Genomic DNA, 22,740 nt, shown 5'->3' on the forward strand with positions numbered 1-22,740 from the left:
GCATTCTCTATGGCAATAGCACAAACTTTGGCATGCTACTAGTCCTACATACTTAAACCTACCAACCCCATTCTAGCCTACTTAGGTTCATCTTACGGTGGACATGTTTGCCTGAAAAGGAATCTTTGAAATGTTTCATAGTTTTAGAAATATAGTGCTATAGTGATATAAAAAGTAGACATTTTACATTTTTCAAATATTTTATTCTTTTTTGTCTGAAATCACAGCCATATATTCATAAATACCTAATTACTACATTCAACAAAGAATATATTACATTACAATGAATTCAAACAAGTACATTTTAAAAACAGTATTTCACAGCATCTAGACATCCTCCACTGAGTAGGGGGGGGGGGGGGGGGAGGCTATTGCGTAGGCGTGCGTGGGTTGGAGACAAAGGGTAGGGTGTCTGGGCGACTGGGGGATCTATTTCTGTCCATGCTAAACCCCTTATCCCTAAACTACTTCGACATTTTTTTGCCATTTTGAAAAACATTTTTGAATAGTTAAAATAGCCAATCTACATCAACCTGTTGTGAGCTTGTAGATTGGCTGTTTTAACTATTCAAACTATTGAATAGTTAAATTGAACTATTCAAAAATACCCTAACTATAGCAACAACAAAAAAGGCAAAATAGTTTAGGCGTTTAGTTTAGCATGGACAAAAACAGAGCCCTGTGTGTCTTACTGTACTGAACTTCCCTCCCTCGCCCATTGGCAGCAAACCTCCTAACGTAAATGCTCCTTAAAGGCTCAGTGATTCTCAACTTTTTTTTTTTTTTTCATTTCAAGGACCCCGTTTACTATGCATTATAGGCCACAGACCCCCATAACTCTGAGTTTACAGGTGGCTCCATTTGTGCACTCTCAAGACTTGCCAGTAATTCTTACCTGGGGGACTCCCTGGAACGCTCGGACCCCACTTTGAGAGCCACAACCTTAGCTAACTGATACCCTCTTAGCAATGTTTATGAATGGATACTTGGTATCCGCCTGATAGTCTGAAATGGCTCAAATGCATGGCATCGTAGTACACTTTAGGGCCGGTCCTCATTTATAGAATATAATTTTAGTTAACTTATGTTATATGATTAGGCTGAAGTTCTGAAACCTGTGCAATTAAAAGCATGTCTCAGTTTTCATCCACTCTGCATGTAATAGCTCCTAGTTTTACACGCCTGCTTCTGACTTGATATGTGCACGTTGTATGAAAGAGCCCATGACCATCAATTGTGATAAAGGAATACACGCAGCACAATGCTGTGTTACAGGAAAAGTGGTGGTTCGTGAAGATGTTCAGATGGAGAAGCTACTTCTTGTTGATGTATTCCATTCAAATTTGCAGACACTTGTGTATACAATGGATGGAAGGTGCAGTTGCAGCATTGTGTCATTTGTTTAAGGAATTAGGGGCACACACATACACAATGAAATAAAAGCTTCAAGTTAAAAAATTAAACCCAAATACATTCTTAAATGCATTTCCCTCACATGTCATCCTTTTTTCATACCCCAGTCCAACATTCATAAGACCAAATACTGGAGAAAACACTGTCGAGTCAAATTAGTGAAAAGAGCGTATATTCCCAATCACAGTGTCAATATGTAAGCGACTGCGGCAACCACACTTTGCAATCTTTCAAAATTGAGACTTTTCTAGTTTAAATACTCTGTGGTGTTACTTGCTCGCCATAAATAGATCCACACGCAACACATTGTGAGCTTTGCAGATCAGGTTTTTGACACAGTCGTATACAGCAAATTAGAAATGAGCCTTTGGTGGCTGAGGGGGATAGACAAAAAAAGGACAACTGAAAGACTAGCGAGGGGCCAATACAGTGGCTTGGTAGTCAGCAATGTGAAGATTGATTGAGCTTTTACATATCGTAGACACACACCTTGGGACTATTGTGAGCATCTCATTTAGCTCATATCATTTAGTATTGGCAAACTAGAACCCTCTCGATGCCTTTGGATAGGAGGGTCCTGTAGTGTAGAGGACAAATAATACAGGTTTCCACAAATTTGACACCAAAGGAAACCGGGTCAAAAATCATACAACCGGATGAGTTGGCCATTATGGTTCAGAGGTTGTGGCTAGATTTAAAACAAATCATTAGAAATGTTCTTATATGACATATCGTTTGGCACTATATTTTATGGCTGCTGCAGAGGGCTAGTATCTTGTGTGTATAAGGCATATTAATTAGCAAATAATATTGGTGATTTCTGGGTCTGCTGCAATGTAATGTTGAAGAGTGCGAGGTCAAGTTTCAGCCATATTTAGCTGGCTACTGTTTTACACTCTTCCTATGCATTACACAGTCAAACCTTCAGTATTTAATTAACTCTGCGAGCATATAAATGTAATCAAATCCATTTGGTTACATTTGTACACTCAGAATTCAAAACACTCAGGATTTTACAATGTAAGTGGGGATTCAACCGTATATTGTTCCTGAACTCCGTCTCAATGAATCTATGTTGAGGAACGTCATAGGCTAAGGACTGATTTATACTCGCTTGAAAAGGGAGATGTACAAGATCAGAGCTGGTAAGATGTGCTTTTTCCGATGTGTGTGTGTGTGTGTGTATGTGTGTGAGAGACACAATGTTCAACAAAGTATACATCAGACATAACACTAGTGCGACCGGGTGCAAGTGTGATACATGGCCTCACTAGTAAACCACTAGTCTCTCTTAGCCAGACAACTATTCCACAATCTCTGAATGATAGTCTGGAACTACACCTCCCAAAATCAGAGTAGGGAAGCTGCCATTTCCATTCAAGAAAATATATCTTAAAATTATGTTTACATTCTATTTTTCTTATTTCCATTTCTGCTGAGCAGCAAGCTATATGCTTAGATGATTTTGATTCATATTAGGATACATTTGCGTGACTGTAAAGACAAAACGGAAGTGGGGAGGAGGCTTCACTTCCGCTTTATATTTTACTCATGATCAGAGCTTCCGTTGCTCCAGACTGTATGATGGAACAGCATTTGAAAATTGCAAAGGGCAACGGTCTGGAAACGTGAGATGACTAAACCACAGGAACTATGACTGAACCAGAAGCGGTCCGACGCGTCTTTACTTGGGGAGCAAACCGGACAGAGAAAGCACAGTGCTGAGGAGTAGAAGGTGACGTGAGAGGGCCAGGGGGCGGGGCAGGACCTCTGAGGAAAGCTTGGCTGAGCTCGGAGGCCAGAAGGAGCCGTCGCTGGACCTCATTTGAACAGAGTGTTGGAGGAGGGGAGAGAAGTGTAGGGATGGAGCTCGATAACCGATACCCGGAAAAATAATCTGATAACAAGCTTATCGAGTACCCGTTATCAATAAGCTTTGGGCTTATCAAGCCTGTTATTGAGCATAGCGGCCCATGACGTCATGTTTAAACAATAAAGACAAGAGGCGATCAAGGAATAAATGGAATCATCCATGCTGGCACAAACATGTCGGCCTAAAAGTGTATTGATACCTGCCCACCAGCGCTGTCCGGGTAAACAAAAATACGTTTTTAAAGTAACGGTACACATACTAACCAGTTAACAGTTTCTTTAATGAATATTATTGTATTAGTAAAAAGGTATTTGAAGGCCCTAGTAAAAGATACTGGTTCTGTTCAGAATGTATCGCCTCCAGTCTCGATAGTGGGCTCAATAAGAACCCTCGAGACGATAAGGTGATCGTTATCAATAAAAAGTAACGAGCTCCATCCCTAGATAAGTGTAGAGAGAGTATCATGTAGTTTAGTCTCTCTCTCTCTGTAACACACCCTGGAGAAGAGCTGTTCTGGCCAGCAGCAGTAGGCTACAAACACTAAAAGCAAGGCTTTCTTTTCCCACCCCCGAAAAGCGTTAACATATAAAAAATGGCAGGCTTTTTTTTTCTTTCTCTCTTTTAAAAGAACAATGATTAAAGTAATAAAAACATACAAAATTCTTTTTTAGTCTTCATATTATATACAATACAAGGCTGAAGCACCTTTTTAAAATTCTTATTCTCAATTTTGATTTTATTTTGAAATAAAACATTTCCTTTATTCTTTCCAAAATGTGCATTTTTCCTCCGTCCTTCCCTAATTCCAACAGTTCTTCGTTGTAACACAGTACCACCAGGTAGTTCTTCAGCTTCTCTTCATTAAGTGCATTTCCAGTTCAAAGACCTTGCGTGGCTGCCATGGTAACATCAGTCTCATTGGCCAGAGAGAGGTGTGGGCATTTGTTTGGTGACGCGGCGCGTGTTGGGCTTTTCCATCCCGTCCCCCCCAGGGGGAAGTCGCTCCCCAGTTGGCAGGATTGTCTGCGTGAGCCGTGACTGATGCAGGGACTGAACCTGAGAGAAGCAAGGACTGGAGTAGAGAACACGTGTGTGTGTGTGTGTGTGTGTGTGTGTGTGTGTGTGTGTGTGTGTGCGTGCGTGCGTGCGTGCGTGCGTGCGTGTGTGGTGAATAATTAATATTGATCATCAGGTACCCCTTGTCCAGTACTCTCCTTGATCCCACGGTTGGTAGGGTTGGCAGACACTAGTGGCTCGTGGCACCATCCCTGGCTGGCCAAAAAAATAATAATAAAAAATAAAACTGTCTGTCCTTCAATGTGTGGTCCTGCTCCTCATGCATCCATCCACACGTCCATGCATGCATTCATATTCATTCATTCATCCACCCATCCAGCCGTCCGTGGAGTCACGTTGGACCAGGCCATAAAAAATAAACTCTGGCAGTCTGAAAGTGGGGCTGGCCAGGGCCCGATACGAGGGTCAGCGGGGGGGTCACCTGGGAGGGTAGCCCTTGTAGTGGCCCCCGGCTCTGGGCCAGTGTGTCTGTGGCAGTGTCAGGCACTTCCTGAAGTGCTCCAGCTCCGCCTGCTGCTTCTCCCTCTCCACGGCCAGCTTCTGGCGCTGGGACATCAGCTCCTAGACGCGGGACAGAGAACCAGAGCCATTTAGAATACACTAGAGCGGGGCGCCCGCTGGCCAAGCGGTCCAAGCGCATGCCACATATAGGCTCAATAGGCTGATCATTAGGGTGTCTGGAAGTTTCTGTGCAGGACACACTTCTATAGAAGACATGCTGATGTAGAGTTCCCAACCGTCCCGTAAAATACGGGATCGTACTGCATTTGGCAACTAAAAGACCTGTCCCGATACGGAACGCACTTAATCCCGTATTGTGTGGTCGTGGAAGAATGACAGCGCGTTATGGTGATTCCCAGTCAGAAGAACGACAGCGCGTTATGGTGATTCCCAGTCACTGAAGAATGACAGCGCGTTATGGTGATTCCCAGTCACTGAAGAATGACAGCGCGTTATGGTGATTCCCAGTCACTGAAGAATGACAGCGCGTTATGGTGATTCCCAGTCACTGAAGAATGACAGCGCGTTATGGTGATTCCCAGTCACTGAAGAATGACAGCGCGTTATGGTGATTCCCAGTCACTGAAGAATGACAGCGCGTTATGGTGATTCCCAGTCACTGAAGAATGACAGCGCGTTATGGTGATTCCCAGTCACTGAAGAATGACAGCGCGTTATGGTGATTCCCAGTCACTGAAGAATGACAGCGCGTTATGGTGATTCCCAGTCAGAAGAACGACAGCGCGTTATGGTGATTCCCAGTCACTCGTATTATATAATTATTTCTCTCCGTTGTGTTGTTTATTAGGAAGTAAAAATAGGGGCTCATTGACTTCCATTGTAACGCGGAAACAGCTCTCAAAATCACTCTTTTAGCACATAAACGAACGCAACAAAAGCTGTTGAAGAGGATAGGGTGACTTACCCCCATGCTGTGAGACAGCTGCTCCGCCGTCAGGCTGAGGCTGTAGTTCTGGGCCTCCAGCCGCCGACACTGGCTCTGCAAAACGTGACGCTCCACACTTTGCTCTGTGAAACACCACGGAGGAAATTACGGAAAAGAGAAGAGACGGACAATTAGTTCCACTTGACACACTCCGAGCAGGCGCACACTAGAGGCATACTAGTCTACTACTCTAGGGTGGCAGATGTTGGTTTGCAGAGGAAAGGATACATTGTGACGAGCAGCACCCTCTGGTGTTTGGAGAATGCTACAACCGATCAGCTTACATTACATTCACAACAAGTGTTATTTTTAAGCACTTCATTAGGATGAACATTGGCAGAAAAAAAGGAGAAAAAAAAAGGTTGTCATTTATGTATACATTGTTGATGCAGCAAGCAATAAGCATACCTTCGATGTATTCCTGATAGGCTTCGAATATAGATTCAATCCCCTGCCATTTGGGCGTAGGAGCCTCCTCCTCCTCCTCCTCCTCGTCCTCCTCCTCGTCCTCCTCCTCCGGCCCAGACATGTCGTCCCTCATCCCCGGGTGGGGCGGGGGTGCGGCGGGGGGGAAGTGCTGCCCGTTGTGCTGGGGGTGGAGGTGCATGGGGTGGGTGGTGTGGGACAGGGACGGCCGAGGAGGAGCGGCGCTCTGCAGCAGCTCTGGAATGTTGTAGTGAACCGACGAGGAGTCCTGGAGGTGGTGGTGGGACGGCTCCGATACTCCCCCTGGAGAGGACGAGGACGAGGAGGTGAAAATGGGTGGAAAAGGTGCTCACCTTATTGTTTTACTTAACCCATTTAGGCCTGACGTCAAAATAAATAAAAAGTCTTCTGAAAGAATATATATTCAAAGATTTGTGCCACATTTTCACGATTTAAAACAAATAGCAGACCTACAAGCTTGTAGATCTGCTATTTTTCAATAGCTAAATAATGCTTAGTTAAAAACACCAAACGGGTTCCCGTCCAGAATGGGTGATTCTAAAAATCTGTTTTCTGAAAAACCTATGTTTCTATGTCAGTGTTGCTCAACCTTGTTCATGTCAAGGACCACCGGAATTATCTGTATTTGGCTGCGGACCCCCATCTGAAAAAAATTAGTTCCAGGGACCTCCCAGAAGCAAAGATTTGAGTTAAAAACGTTCACTCTGAAAGAATATATATATATTCAAAGATTTACGCCACATTTTTCAAAAACAGCAGATCTACAAGCTCGTAGCGCGGCACTCAAGCTTCTAGATCTGCTATTTCTCAATAGCTAAAGCTTGTAGAAGAAGTCCACGTTTGGAGTTACATCATGGCAAGGTAACTATTAGAGACCAGGGATGAATACGCGTGTGCATAATTATAATCCGTCCGTTATCCGACCGCAATTATTAATGAATCCAATGTATTAATCTGCACCACCCGCAATACGCTGCGCAGGGAAGCGTATACAATATGTGACACAGGCCAGCACTTTGGTCCTCAACTCGATTTTTACAGATTACAGATTATTACAGATTATTAAAGTACAGAATGTAAGCTTTCATATGATGTATCATTCAATGAAATTGGACAATAATTTAAGGAGATATGACCATCTAAAACTTGTTGAAACAGATAACGGATACAGATGCAAAGTAGTTAATTTGGCCTGCAAAGATTCATCAGAATTTAGCACCTCTGGAATGGGTGTGACAATAGATGCTTGTCCACACCCCTAATGTCTTGCATAATCACTCCCCCACCCACTAACCACTCCCCCACTAGGTTACCTGTCAATGACAGTTGAGTGGACACTTAGGTGTCACTTAGGTGGGACACTTAAGTACATGTTGTTTTACTTGAGTTAAAATAAAGAAATGTAGGACTGAAGTTGTTTAGTGTATGTTTTGTAATAATACAATCTACAAGTTCACAAGGCGTCTCTGCGACGCACTGTGAGCTTGTGGATCGGCTAATTATACGTACAAACAATGTCACTCACCGCTCTGGACAGTTCACCAATGTTATGTAGTGGTTGTATATATCCATTTCCATGGTAAATAGCCGTCCACGTTCTCACATTGCAATGCATTTTCACACCGCATATCCAGCCGTCATCACTCCCAGTCCCACGCCAAACTTATATTCCTCCCTTCTGTTTTACTTAGTTTTAAGTTTCTCTCAGACTCACTAGCTGCCTGTTAGCAGCTTTAGTGTAGCTGCCTGTAGGAGACTACTGTGTTGTTGTTGTTGTTTTGCAAGGAGGACCCAACTTCATAGTTAGTACTATTACTAATTAGTACAATTAGTTACTATGAATTAGTAATTCATAGTAACTAATTTGTGCCAGATCATGGAAATTTATGTAATATTAAAATACTACTAATGCAAGCACGTCGTGATTTTGTGCGTTTTAAAAGCTATAAGCATATAGATAGATGCCATTCATTTATTTCACCCACGGTTTATCCAATATTAATTTATAATATTATTGAATTGACAACCGTGGCTAAATCTGCCACCCGCTGGTCTCTAGTAACTATACGACCCAAACCTGTACCAAAGTGGTTCATCAGATGTAGTCCATCTACCAATAAATACATTCACCACATCTACTATGTCTGTGTGTCTAACTCTGTATCTGTCAATGCGTCTGTGTTTATTTTATGCCTATATATGGAGATCGTTGATGTAATCCATACGATCATAGTACTGCCATCATAGACACAATGAGTGCTGCACTAAGAACGGCTATATACGGGTATGGCATAGAAATGTGGACTGTTTTCCATCCATAATAATACATAATAATAAATAACGATTAATTGAACAAATGCATTGATGGAATAATAAGAAATAATAAGTGTAGGTCATATGCTCTACCTTTGTGTTTCTGCAGGGCCTTCTGAGTGGACTGAAGCACAGACTCGTGGAACTGCTGGGCGAACTCCTCCGGCGTGAAGCTGTCCCAGGGCTTGGTGCGTCCGTTCAGGAGGCCGTGGCCCTCTTTGGGCTGCAGGGGATGCGGGGCGGGCCGCAGGCTGTTCAGCAGGATGGAGCTCCTCTTTGACGTGGGCCCCTCGCCGGGCGGCCCCCGGGCCTTGTCGGGGTGGACGCTCGGAGCAGGGGGTTCCTTTGGTCTCAGTGTGTCCATGAGGGGTTTCGTGTGGCCGTTGGGGGACGCCGGCCGATGCCAGGAGGGGCTGTGTGGTCTGGCACTGGGGTGTTCTTCCGATTCGCTGGCAGGCTGCTCGGTGGCAGGGTCTGTGGACACAAATGGAGATGCACATTACGACATAGTTGTAGTCGTGTTTTATCCACCCGTTTCGAAGCGAGTTGATGACATGCTGGTGGTGAAGGAAAATGTATCAAATGCTACTGTATAACAGGAGCAGAATAGAGGGTATGCACGTGACATCATCATCAAACCAGGAAGTTATGCAGGAACGCCTACTGAGTGGCAAAAAACTACTTTCTGGCCTTGACAGTCCATACATCCAAACAGAAAAGTCCTATTTGATTGCATTAAACAACGTTTAACAATGTTAAACTCACTTTGCATGTTGCTTTGCCACTCGATGTGCCATTCACTTTAAGCATGCGCATACCCTCTATTAGCCCTTTGCTAAATCCCTCCCCAACCTGTCCTTGTCCAATAGGCACGTTAGCAGCGAGGAGACAGGTCAAGCTGTCCTTCTCCCCCATTGAGATGCATGTTAAATAACTGGATTTCTCCATATAAATAATCGGTCATTTCAGAACCAAGAGCATCAAAATGTCTTCTAAATCTAGTCAACCAGGCTTGCAGTAGGCTATGCACTGGACAAATGTCTTCCAAATCTAGTCAACCAGGCCTGCAGTAGGCTATATGCACTGGACAAATGTCTTCTAAATCTAGTCAACCAGGCCTGCAGTAGGCTATGCACTGGACAAATGTGCATGACATTATTTAAATAAACTAGAAATACGAGGAAATGACAGAGGGAGAAACAGAATGCAACATCAACTTTAACGACCGCCCGACAGGATTTGTCATGTTGCACGGTAAGACTGCGGTCATTAGTATTATTGCCATCACCTGGGCGGGTCAGTCGTGTAACTTTCCCGACGTTAAGCTGTGTGTGTTCAACAACACAGTCCATGCAAAATAACACTGACAGCTATGAGGTGACGAAAGCTTGTCCTGCATAGAAACGGTTGCTAAACTATATGGATTGGCATTGGGTTGAGCTTTTTGGTGTGGGGTTTAGCGAAGGGCTAATTGACTAGTTAGTGTACGTTGGATAATGTTGCAGTGGAACAGCCATTTAAAAATATGTTGATGTAATATTGTTGTGCCCTTGTCAGAATATTATATATTCACATTAGTAGCTGGAAAAAAGAGCCCCGCTTTTGGAGATTGACTTAACGTTTGGACAGAAACGTACTAAACACTGATGAAGCACAGGTTAGGTCTCTTACCAGAGTTGTGTGCTAGAGGGCTCTTACACTGCGGATGGGGGGCGTGTCTGATGGTATCCAACGTTACACTCTTTTCTTTGATAGCTTGAAGCAGCTCCACCACCCTTTCATTATCTGTGAGAGCGAGACAGACGGAAAACAAACATCACTTGCAAAATCTCTGTAGCCTTTGCTTGTCCCCATCCGTCTGTAGCTAATCCACCATTTCATAAGCACCGACTGTGCTTACCTCTGCTTAGACACGGAAGGTGTTTGTGCAATGGGTGTGTGTGCGTGTGTGTGTGTGTGTGTGTGTGTGTGTGTGTGTGTGTGTGTGTGTGTGTGACGTTGAGGTCCTCCTCCCAACAGTGTGGGTAGGCTGATTCACTGTGCATCGCCCAGTGAATCAAGGGACTACACTAGGATCACTGTAAGCCTACCGCTACCACCACTCCCAGTGTCGTGTGTATGCGTGTCTACTGCGTGCGTGTGTGTGCGTACAGAACCGCAATGAACAAAGTAGAACACTAGAAAAAGGGGTAATGCATTATGCATTCGCTGGCTTTGTAATGTATGTCATGTATAATAAAGTGTGACTGGAGGTTCACACATGACTGTTGTGTGACCCTACATGAAACTCCTTCAGGGCAGAATCCACATGCTAATGAGAAAGTGGAGCATGTTAGACAAGACAGAGAGTTCAGCGGTGGCGGTGAGCTGAACTGGGATACGACTACCTAGTAGGCCTCGGAGGGAGCTAAACGCTGGAGAGGACGGAGTCATGGCGTTTGGGAAATTGATGGCAATAGGGAATGCAAGTCTGGCGTCACGGTAGGCCGTCACGCCTACCGGCGCCATTTTGAATGTGATGGCCTACATATTAGATCTGCATCAAGTGTATACAGTTGGTGTTTGAGTGTTTAGTGCACAGTGCGAGAGCTCTTTCAGTTCGCCAAAATGGGATTCATTAACCCCAATTGAGTAGGCTACTTGTGTGAAATACAACAAGTAGGCTTTCTCACCATAAACAAGGTCAGAATAAAGGGGATAAAATAGATAATGGACACACACACACACACACAGCCTCATCGGATTTCCAAGCCTTTCGTTTGCTTGTTAAGAGAGTTCATGTCTTTGACTCTTTTAAACGTATTAGCACAGAAAACTGTCATGACCGTTTGAAGTGTACTCAGATAAGGATGGAAGCAATGTGAAAGCACTGAATACTACTGAATTAAGTTTATTCGGGTTGCGGAAGGAATCAAGGCCAATGTGAAATCATTGCATTCGGGCAACAGTTTGAATCAAACGGACTCTGCGTGAATCTGCCCTTCTTACCTCTCCTCTGCTGCACAGTGACGTGGGACAGGCTGAACATGGTGAGGAAGCGTTTCTTGTCCTCCAGCTCGGGCCCGTCCCGGTCCATCTCCTCCGGGGTGAAGCGCGTGCTGAGCGGGGCGGGGGGCGGAGGAGGAGGGGTGCGCTTGGCGTGCGGCGGGGCGGGCGGGGAGGGGCTGCGCTCCCGGAGCATGCGCCTCCGTTTGCGCCTCTTCTGCTGCACGAGCTGGTCGCGCCGTCCCACCGTGGTCAGGCCCAACACTCCCAGGAAGTCCACTTTCTACGGGGACAGAGCGAGGGAGGGGGAAAGGGAGGCGTCACGTCACTATACGGAGTCTTTCTTAGGGATATAGCTTGTTCATGTTTTATTGATGACGAGCACCTTATCAATCACGCTTAACGAGCCGGGTTCTTATCGAGCCCACAATCGAGCATTTCCTGTTATTTTGTGGTAAGACGGAAGAAGACAATAAATTCCGAACAGAACCAGTACTTTTCTAACAGACGGCAATTAACCTATTTACTTTTGGAAAAAAACATTGAAGAAACTGTTAACTGGTTAATATGTGTACCGTCACTTTAAAAGCGTAATGTTGTTTACCCTGGCAGCGCTGGTTGGCAGGTATCAATACACTTTTAGACTGACATGTTTGTGCCAGGTGATTAAACTTATTTCTTTATCGCCTCTTGTCTTGATTGTTTATCGCTATGCTCGATAACAGGCTTGATAAGCCCAAAGCTTATTGATGTGTGTGTGTGTGTGTGTGTGTGTGTATGTGTGTGTGCGTGCACGTGTTTTCCAGCTTCATAGGGAACCACAAGGAGTCATTAGGGACTTTAAGCAGCGGCGGTTTTCAGGACGTCTCCACTAGGCAGAAGTACGGCGACTATGACGCTGTCACCGTAGCAGTCAAAATCATTAAACAAACAGTCGGCGACGGGTTCCCCTCCAGTTTTGGTTCCCATGGTGACGCGTCTATGCAGCATGTGTCAAACATAAACACTTGTTTTTTTTTTAACATCCCGTTGCGCATCAGCTAACTTGCCGATATTGCTTAATTCTTACATGCGCTTGTCAACACATTACACAGCATAAGAGAGGTGAAAATGTATGAGAGCTAATTTCAATAAACATGGTTATGACATGGCGTTGTAGACACTACGTGTAAGTGTAGGTTCTGCCGATAGGAACGGCTGCAACGGCAAGCAGGTTTATGCATCGAGCACTGATCCATTTCCGGTTGCCGGAGACTGCCATAGCCGTCGTTTCTAAACCCTTTTTGGGCGAGAACTCCTTTTGGAGTTTTAAGCATTATGTTATCCTTTAGCTGTTGGAAAATAGCAGATCTACAAGCTCATAAGGGGGCACTGAGTGCCGCACTATGAACTTGTAGATTGCCATTTTTTGAAAAATTGTGAAAATGTGCCGCAAATCATCTATATTCTTAGGAATAGGAAGCCAGCCTCTCACCTGTTGGTTGCCTGTCAGATGAATTATTCTTATACTGTAGTTCCTTGTTTGACTCTGTCCACTAAACCACATATATTGGTTGTTTATAAAAAGGGACCCTGGGCTGTCCAGAAGCTCTTCTATTCATTCCACTCTACCTTTCGTACTTAGACTCTGAGTGTAAGTTCTGAAAATATACAAACAATATGGCTCTCAAAGTTATTGTTCCCAAACTGTGGAACCAACTACCTCAGTAGGAACCACTGACAGCATGTGTCTCATTTAGGTGGTCAAGGTTCAAGGTTGTACTTTATTGTTACATCCTGTGTACAGGTATATAAGAGTAAAACTTATTTTTGTTTGGCCTCCTTACAGACAATGCAGCAGCATAGATAGTGTAACATTCAAAACAACAAAAAACACAGCAAGCACAGCAAAAAAGAATAAGCAAGAAAAAGCAATCAAATAGTTAGTAATTCCGACCCAGAATGCACTCTGTTCCATTCCCGGAAGAAGGGGTGAAATGGCCTCATGCGCTGAGGTGAGCAACTTGATGCAAGTGAATGGGAGGAGAGGATATGATATACTCTAAGGGTGGTGTTTACCTGGGTGGAGTCGTCCAGTTTGAGTGCGGGCTGCTCCGCCACCCTCCGGAGGTGAGCTCGCACCTCCTCCTCGTCGCTCTCGTCATACGAGTCGTCCAGCTCGTAGTAGTAACCTGCAATGCACACCACACACAGCAGGGGTCAGCGCTGACACTTTCACACCACTTTATTACCAGTGGTGGGAAAAAAAAGTACTCCACCAGTGGTCCTTGAGGGGGTTCCAGGCGGTGGTCCCCGGCTAAATGATGGAGAGTCTGGTAACCAAATGGGACCTTTTAGATCTTTAACTCCCTTGCGGGTCCATTTGGTTTCTTATTATTGTTAAGAATCTGCATTACTTAGTTTACAAGAAGTATACACAATTAGAATGTAAAATAATGTAGAATAGTTGTTATTTTGATTTGCCTGTGATCTATCCTATTGTACCAACATCAATACAGCATGGAATTGTCGACAGACAACATATTATCCAACGATAACAAAATATTCTTTATTTTTGGGTAGAGGCTAAATGTCATCGAATGTCTAAATTAATAATGGGCCTTGATGTGAAACCCAGTGCGTTAAGCGGGTTTTCCCGGCAGTAGCCGTACCTTTCTCCCGGGCCTCCCTCCTCCTCCTCTCCTCCAGGTCCAGCTTGCTGACAGGCCTGCGGTGCTGCTGGAGGAAGTCGTCGTAGATCAGGGCCGCGTCGGCCGAAACCTGCTGCTGCCCCGACGCACAGGGGAGTCCCGCCGCGCCCACCCCCGACAACACCTGACAATGTCTGCCGGTGGGCCCCTGGTGGTGGTAGCGATATGGAAAAAATGTCACGACATTTGTTCAAGCAGTATCACCATACACGATATTATTGCGATATATATTTTAGGGTTATTGATCAAGACACTTAACAGTGCAACCACCTACAAGGAAACACAGACTAAAGTGGCTAGAGTGGCGCGCTACGAGCTTGTAGGTCTGCTATTTTTTTTAAATCGAAGAACGACTGACATAGAAACATAGCTTTTTCAGAAAACTGTCATTTATAGAATCTGATCTCAGGTCAAAATGGGTTAAAGAAACCATCATTCTACAACAGCATAACATTAAGGTATAGAACTGCAAATCATAGAATGCGCATTTACTGTATCACAACATATATACGATATCTCTGAAAAGGCATACGGTCGAGGCCTTTTTATCACAATATTTATCACCATAATGGCAAAAAGCCTACCTGGTGGTGGTATGCCTGGAAGCCCTTCAGCCCAGCAGCAGTGGCGCTGCCCCCCTTGGCGCTGCCCCCCCCCAGCTCCCCGTACTGGCTGGGCAGGGACAGAGACGCACGCTGCTGGCTCAGGAACGACTGCGTGGACTTCTCCAGCTCCGCCAGGAAGGTGCTGTGCCCGTCGAGGGACGAGGCCGGCGGGGGGCCCCTCAGCGGGGGGTACTTCTCCAGGGGGTCCCGCCGCCGCAGCACCCCGTCCTCGTGCTTCATGGAGGACGGGGGGCCTCCGCCGTAGTGGCCGAGCCCCGAGGGAGCCAGCTCGTAGTGGCCCAAGCCCGAGAGAGGCTCGGCGTGGCCGCCGCGTCTCGACGAGTCCGAGGCGCTGTCGATGAGGGAGGCCGGGTTCCACAGGGTGGTGGGGGGCGGAGGAGGGGGGTGCGAGGGGTCACGGTGGTGGTGGTGGGGTGGCGGCTGGGACGGTTTGGGGGAGATGAGCGGCGGCGGGGCGCCCAGGTGGAGGTGGAGGTCGCGGCCGCCGGCCGAGTCGTGGTGATTTGGTATGGATCTGTGCCAAGACGAGGAGAGAGAGAGAGAGGGGGGGGGGGGGAGGGGGGACAAGCAGAGGTCAAGCTCTGGCCATCCGTTACAATGCACAGCACACCTGTACGTCTTTCATGGGCAAGAAATATGGCTTCCCTCCCTCCCCCCCGCCACGCACAATACAGAGGCACACACATACTGTATAAACAAACAGTGTTTCCCTTCCTTCCTTCCTGTCCATCTGTGTGTGTCTGTGTGTGTGTGTGTGTGTGTGTGTGTGTGTGTGTGTGTGTGTGTGTGTGTGTGAGAGTGAAGTGGTGTTATCAGGCCCAGGCAGAGCAGCCCAGAGCAAAGTGAGTATGTGGCGAAGGCAGGCTAACGCTGTCCTCCAAACACACTGGGGCTGCCTTTGATCTGCCAGGCCCTTTTAGCATGCATGCACGCACGCACGCACGGTCGCACGCACAACTATAGTGAGAGCGAGTTCAGAGAAGGGTCCACAGAAGGAAGGGCAGGGTGAAATGGTGGAGATCGTCTTGATGGACAGATAGAAACAGAACTGACATACACATGGTTAGAAAGGTAGGGAAGAGAGAGGCTCTCACTCTGAAACAGAGACCTGCATCTCTTGTGTTTTAGTCACGCCTCCATATATGGTCACGCCTTGTGACATCACACCTCCATATTATGGTCATGCATCATGACACCACACCTCCATATATGGTCATGCATCGTGACATCATGCCTTTTTTTAAATGTTTTATCCCACAATTTTGTAACCCATTTTTTCACCCAGTGTCAATTATCTAATGTAACCCTGGGTGCTACAATTCCTCTGCCAACCTGGGGGGGGCAGCGGACTGACCTCATGCTTCCTTCTATGGATGAGGAGTCCAAGCTGCTTCTAACCCCTGATAATCATACATGGAAAAGTCTGGATCATCACCTAGATCTGCATATATGGAGTCGGCCAGCAACTCAGACCTCAAACCTCAAACCCTTAGATCTTTATGGAGCTGACATTTTCTGACATGTTCATCTGACCTCAGCAAACCCTGTACACTCAAGACATGCTCCATCTATGGCCAGTACAGAATACATTCCATATGTTGATCTGACCAACCCATGACAAAGCGCCATCGCTCGCCCAGCAGTCTGCCGTCACCCAGGCGGATGTGTTGATCTGACCCAACAATAATAATGCAACAATAATCTATAAGCTCACATCACAACATGGACGCGACGTGCCGTGAGCTTTTCACCGGCGTACGACGGTAGCTCAAAGCGACCACGCGAGGCAGAAAGACGGACTGAGCGCTCTAATAGACAAACACTCTGTCCAGGCCGCTCGTTCCAAATCAAACCTGGCAGTGAGCACAGGCCGGGCCTGACCAATCGCATTACTGCCACTGCCTCCTGTTTTGTGTGCACATTGGAGTCAGTGTATGTGTGTGTGTGCTGTGCTCTATCTGCAATCGGTAGCCTGTGGGCAGTGATTAGACTGGACTGTTACTGATAGCTGTTGTGTTGTGTTGTGTTGTGTGTGTTGTGTTGTGTTGCGTGTCCCCTGCAGTACCAGTTCAGCATTAACCCCAATCATTAAACCTAACTTCACAATATCTCCCCCCCCCCCCCCCCTCTCTCTCGCACAAAGCAGGGTAAGCAGAAAGCTTATGCTGTGCAAGGTTGAGAGGATTAGCCGAGAATTAGCCTTTGTGTATCTTATTGAGCCGTCCTGCTCGCTGCTGCTGCCTGTTTTTAAAATCCTCATCCGCCACACGGCCCAGAGAACGAGCCGTCGGGAGCCTGCCTTACAGCCTGACTCTGCGGCTAAACGCTGTGGTCTGTCTGCTTGTCTGTGCTGGAAGGTATAGCGGGGACAGAAATAGAGCAGATGGGAGGATTCTGACAGGGAGGGTATGTTCTTTTCTTTCAGTGAGCTGACAAACACACTTCTGAAGCCTGCAAAGCTTACGAGTATGGCTGGTCTACAGAGCTACCACTGCTTCCATCAGAGAGAGTCTGTCTTTGTACACAATCATCTGTAAAATACATCCCTTGGGATGTATAACCAAAAATGCCTGCAATGCTGCTCGACCGTCTTGCTCGTTTCGGGCGGGTGTGTCCCTGATATATATATAGGTAACATTTCCGGACAAGTTCTGGACAATGGGTTGATTAAAAATGGTTTCCCCAGTTTGAGTTTAACATTAGGGGTTTGTTTGGGTTACGGTTAGCGGTCAGGATTAGAGTAGGGTTAAGCTTTATAGCCTTTATTATTGTGTTGTCTCCTTTGCTTGATGTTTCTGAACAAATCAAATTGCCTTGCCTTGGGTGTGCATGCATCTGTTAGGGCAGCGCTTCTCAAACTATGGGTACTATGGGAAGGTGCTTCTCAAACTATGGGTACTATGGGAAGGTGCTTCTCAAACTATGGGTACTATGGGAAGGTGCTTCTCAAACTATGGCTACTATGGGAAGGTGCTTCTCAAACTATGGGAAGGTGCTTCTCAAACTATGGGAAGGTGCTTCTCAAACTATGGGAAGGTGCTTCTCAAACTATGGGAAGGTGCTTCTCAAACTATGGGAAGGTGCTTCTCAAACTATGGGTACTATGGGAAGGTGCTTCTCAAACTATGGGTACTATGGGAAGGTGCTTCTCAAACTATGGGAAGGTGCTTCTCAAACTATGGGAAGGTGCTTCTCAAACTATGGGAAGGTGCTTCTCAAACTATGGGTACTATGGGAAGGTGCTTCTCAAACTATGGGAAGGTGCTTCTCAAACTATGGGAAGGTGCTTCTCAAACTATGGGAAGGTGCTTCTCAAACTATGGGAAGGTGCTTCTCAAACTATGGGTACTATGGGAAGGTGCTTCTCAAACTATGGGTACTATGGGAAGGTGCTTCTCAAACTATGGGAAGGTGCTTCTCAAACTATGGGTACTATGGGAAGGTGCTTCTCAAACTATGGGTACTATGGGAAGGTGCTTCTCAAACTATGGGTACTATGGGAAGGTGCTTCTCAAACTATGGGTACTATGGGAAGGTGCTGCCAAAAAAATTCCCTCATAATATGGGGCTGTGGTATAAAACTCTTAAAGGTAAGAGGATATGGAATCAGTAAATGCAATGACCTCAAAAGATAAGTCAGTCAGTGTGAGTCGGTGTGAGTGTAAATCAATGTAAATGTGAGTGCGTGTGCGTTTGTGTGTGTGTGTGTGTGTGTGTGTGTGTGTGTGTGCGTGCTCTAACCTGTGAGCCTCCGTGCGGTGCTCCGGTGCTCCGTCGGCGGTCCGGCCCAGGTCCAGGTGCTGCTCCAACACCTGCTGGCGGAACTCCGACACCTGGTACTGACGGTCCTCCTTCTCCTGGCGCAGCTTGCGCTGCCGCGCCAGCCAGCGCTCCTCCTCATTGGTCCTCTGGAGCAGCAGGGCCGACGAGAGCCCCGCCCCCCCGGGCACGCCCATGTAGAGGCCGCCCACGTGGTGGGCGGGGACCGAGACCAGGCCGGGGACCACGGCGGCGGCGTGATGCGGTTGGACGATGGCGGACGAGTGAAGACCCGGCGGGATTGGCTTGGGAGCCGCGAGGGAGCCGGGCTCTTTGGTTTTGTCTGGTGGTGGGGGGGACGAAAGTGTGTCAGTATATTAACCCATTCTGTCTGGTGGTGGTGGGGACGAAAGACAGGCCAGTGTGTCAGTATATTAACCCATTCTGTCTGGTGGTGGTGGGGACAAAAGACAGGCCAGTGTGTCAGTATATTAACCCATTCTGTCTGGTGGTGGTGGGGACGAAAGACAGGCCAGTGTGTCAGTATATTAACCCATTCTGTCTGGTGGTGGTGGGGACAAAAGACAGGCCAGTGTGTCAGTATATTAACCCATTCTGTCTGGTGGTGGTGGGGACAAAAGACAGGCCAGTGTGTCAGTATATTAACCCATTCTGTCTGGTGGTGGTGGGGACAAAAGACAGGCCAGTGTGTCAGTATATTAACCCATTCTAGACGGAACCCCTTTTGGTGTTTTAAGCATTATGGTATACTTGAGAAACAAATAGCAGATCTACAAGCTCGTAGCACGGCACTCGGTGCCGCTCTACGAGCTTGTTTTTTTTTACCGTGATGTGGCGCAAATCTTTGAATATATTCTTAGAGCGTTTTTAACTCAAATCGTTTTTCTGGGGGTGTCCCTGGGACAACATATTTTCAGATGGGGGTCGGTGGCCTGTTACATATAATGTTTGGGGTCCTTGACATGAAATATTGAGCACCACTGATATAGAAACATAGGTATTTCATAAAACTGTTAGGATTCAGAAGAATGTTTTTTAATTTCGACGCCAGGCCTAAATGGGTTAATTTCTGGCCACAGATGGTAGCTAACTTGTGCCAGCCGGAATTGCTGAGATTACTACTCATTCACCTCCACCATATTTTACTACATTGTTTCAGCTTGCAGAAAAGTAGAAATGAACAGTGATGGCCTGGTGTGAACTCCCTGTATGTAGCCGTTGCTCTGGGAAATGGCACCAACGCTCAAAGAAATAGCCCTTTGTTATCTAACCAGACAGGTTACATTGTCACACTTTTAGACCATATCCGTGGTCATCATATTTCATAATTATGTATCTTGATTTCATTCACCTGTTTGATTCCCATTGCTGCGCGTCCGTCCAAATGCAGCTGGTTTTGATTAGTAGAACTACTACTTTAGTATTGTATCTGAAGATAGTTTAGTTTAGAATAAAGCCACACAGCAGTAAACTGGTAGAGCTGGTCGACTGTCTGGCTTGTAAACAAACAAAGTCCATGCGTCGTGCGTGCTGTGTGCACGTAGCAGAGCTACCGGCCCATGCATCGCCTGAAGGGATGCGACGCTATGATCGGTTCAGAAACTCAAACTGAAACTTCAAAACAAAATGCCCAAATTCCACCATTACTCTATACTGTATCATACCGGTCCGATTGGGGGTGAGTCTCTCGGGCTTGGTGGCCGCCCGGTCCTCCTGGCCTGCTGCCCTCATGGCGTGGAACTCGGCCAGGTAGTGGCTCTCCATGGCCTTGGACACCTGCAGCTCCTTCTCCCTCTGCGCCCGCTCCTTCTGCCTCTCCAGCTCCCGCTCTCTCTCCCTCTCCTTCTCCCTCTCGCGCTCCCTCTCGCGCTCGCGCTCCCTCTCGCGCTCGAGCTCCTTCTCCCGCTCGCGTTCCCGCTCCCTCTCGCGCTCCCTCTCGCGCTCCTTCTCCCTCTCGGCCTCGCGTTCCCTCTCCTTCTCTCGCTCGCGCTCTCGTTCGCGCTCGCGCTGCCGCAGCTCGTCCTCCATCTGCAGCCTGGGGAGGGGGCGAACGACAACAGGGTGGGGGGGAGAGAGAGAGAGACAAAGAGCGATGTGTTGCTTCATGAATCCATTTTGACCTGGCGACGATTCTACAAATGTCTTCTAAATCCTGACTGTTTTCTTGAAAAATATGTTTTTTTTATGTCAGTCGTTCTCAAACACTTTCATGTCACTTTTCACGATTCTTCAAAAATAGCAGACCTACAAGCTCGTAGCGCGACACTCAGTGGCGCGCTATGAGCTTGTAGATCTGCTATTTTTCAATAGCTAAAGCATAACATAATGTAGGCTAACAGGGGTTCCCGCCCAAAATGGGCAGGAACGGGGACACGGCATCGTTGCAATGCATGCGTTTTCCCGTGCATATAATATGTGTGTGTGTGCGTGTTTGTGCATTAGTATACTTGGTCCTCACACAAGACAGTATACTAGAATTTGAGAAATAGCCATCATGAAGACACATTTCCTGGTCCTCACAAGAGAAATGGTGGTTTTATGTTTAGAGGTTTACAATTACAAGGTAAAGATTCCACTCGGCGTTAGAGTTAGGATTAGGCATTTAGAAGTTAGCTTTAGGGATTAGAGAGGAAACGTAATGCCTGAATTATAGTTGTGCGCTTGTGTCTTGCACTGAAAAATACCTGATATACAAGCACACAGCTTCAGTTGTAAACAAGCTACGATGACAGTTTTTAAAACTGTTATGGTGAGCTCAGCTGTAAACCACGTTAGCGACCATAATATGAAAACTATCTGTCACTTAAACATGTAGGTTACACACGCTGGAATTAAACATGGAACCTGCATTAGGTGCAGCATTAGGTGAGTAATTAATTGTATAATGTGTTGGACGTTTGAGGTTGTGTTAGTGATAAACGGACAACTGCTGCTAGTGGGATCCTATGGGAAAAATGCATGGGGAATTATTTCCTGGGTCTGTCGTCGTCATAAAGGGGGCGGGACTGACTGCGATGATATACAAACCTGAGTGTCTGTGTGTGTGTGTGTGTGTGTGTGTGTGTGTGTGTGTGTGTGTGTGTGTGTGTGCGCGCGCGTGTGCGTGTGAGAACCTTACCTCTCAGAGATCCTCTCGGACTGCAGGACGGACAGCGAGGGGTGCGTGAGGTCTCCGGGGTAGCGCACCCCGGGCAGATGCATGTGAACGGCCGAGGGGTGCATCGGTGGCATGCCGCCCCCTCCCTGCAGCTGGTAGAAGGGCGACCTCAGCGCCGAGAGACAGAACGGGTCGTCCATCCTGTGGGAGATCAGGGGGGGGGGGGGAGGAAAGAGAGAAGAGAGAGAGAGAAAGATGCATTGGATTAAATCACAATAATATATTATGACATGAAACAGTGTGACCCCACACACTACTGCTGCCGTTCCCTAAACAATTAACACAATATGTAAATACAATTATGATGTTTTAGTGATATTTAGTCATATACTGCCAATCAGGTGAAGAAATCACAGCTTTAACGCCTGATTTTTATATTAAATATCCGAGACCATAGGGTTTTATGGAAGATACTTCTGCACATAATCCTATAGTTTGCATACTAGAAATGCTCCAATTTTTTAAATAAGAACAGACTGCTTTGGCTTATTCGCTTATATGTTTAAACAGAAGAAATGCTGGCCTCCCCAGAATCCAAAATGACATGAAATCAGTCGTGGCGAATGAGAACTTCACTGACGGAGACGTCAGGAGAAAAGGCCACGGCGTGATGCCTTGCCCTGCGGTGACAGCGCTGTGGTGTTCATTCCTCCATTAACCTGAGTTATCTCCATCTCTCTCTGACAGAGGCTGCATCACACAGGCTCCTCCATCTCTCTGTGACGAGACGTGCTCTGTCAGATAAAACCTCATCCATCTATGCGTGTGTGTGCGCGTGCGTGCGTGTGTGTGCGTGTGTGTGCGTGCGCCATGCATGGTTCACAGAGAATGGAACATCCTCTCATTAACTCCATTACAGTACAGTGTGTGATGGGTGCTATACAACTACAGGCCTCAGATCCCGCTAGCTTGACAGACTGGGGGCACGCAGG

At 46.6% G+C, this 22,740-nt stretch overlaps 1 protein-coding gene across 1 annotated transcript in view; it reads right to left on the bottom strand.

The window, feature by feature from the left end:
* Window positions 1-204: 204 nt before the first annotated feature.
* LOC308312269 (genetic suppressor element 1-like) overlaps window positions 205-22,740 on the bottom strand; it is a gene marked incomplete at its 5' end in the record, with an annotated part of 45,911 nt that continues 23,375 nt past the window's right edge. The window contains 12 exon segments of the mRNA XM_080794644.1: window positions 205-4,924; window positions 5,790-5,893; window positions 6,219-6,539; window positions 8,664-9,044; window positions 10,242-10,355; window positions 11,559-11,838; window positions 13,614-13,726; window positions 14,207-14,393; window positions 14,830-15,385; window positions 18,613-18,973; window positions 20,316-20,686; window positions 21,770-21,949. Of these exon segments, the coding sequence (XP_080650770.1) occupies window positions 4,781-4,924; window positions 5,790-5,893; window positions 6,219-6,539; window positions 8,664-9,044; window positions 10,242-10,355; window positions 11,559-11,838; window positions 13,614-13,726; window positions 14,207-14,393; window positions 14,830-15,385; window positions 18,613-18,973; window positions 20,316-20,686; window positions 21,770-21,949 (3,112 nt within the window). The 3' untranslated portion in view covers window positions 205-4,780.

Source organism: Protomyctophum bolini (genome assembly GCF_963924005.1).
Source record: "Protomyctophum bolini genome assembly, contig: SCAFFOLD_379, whole genome shotgun sequence".
In the NCBI taxonomy this organism is placed as follows: Eukaryota; Metazoa; Chordata; class Actinopteri; order Myctophiformes; family Myctophidae; genus Protomyctophum; species Protomyctophum bolini.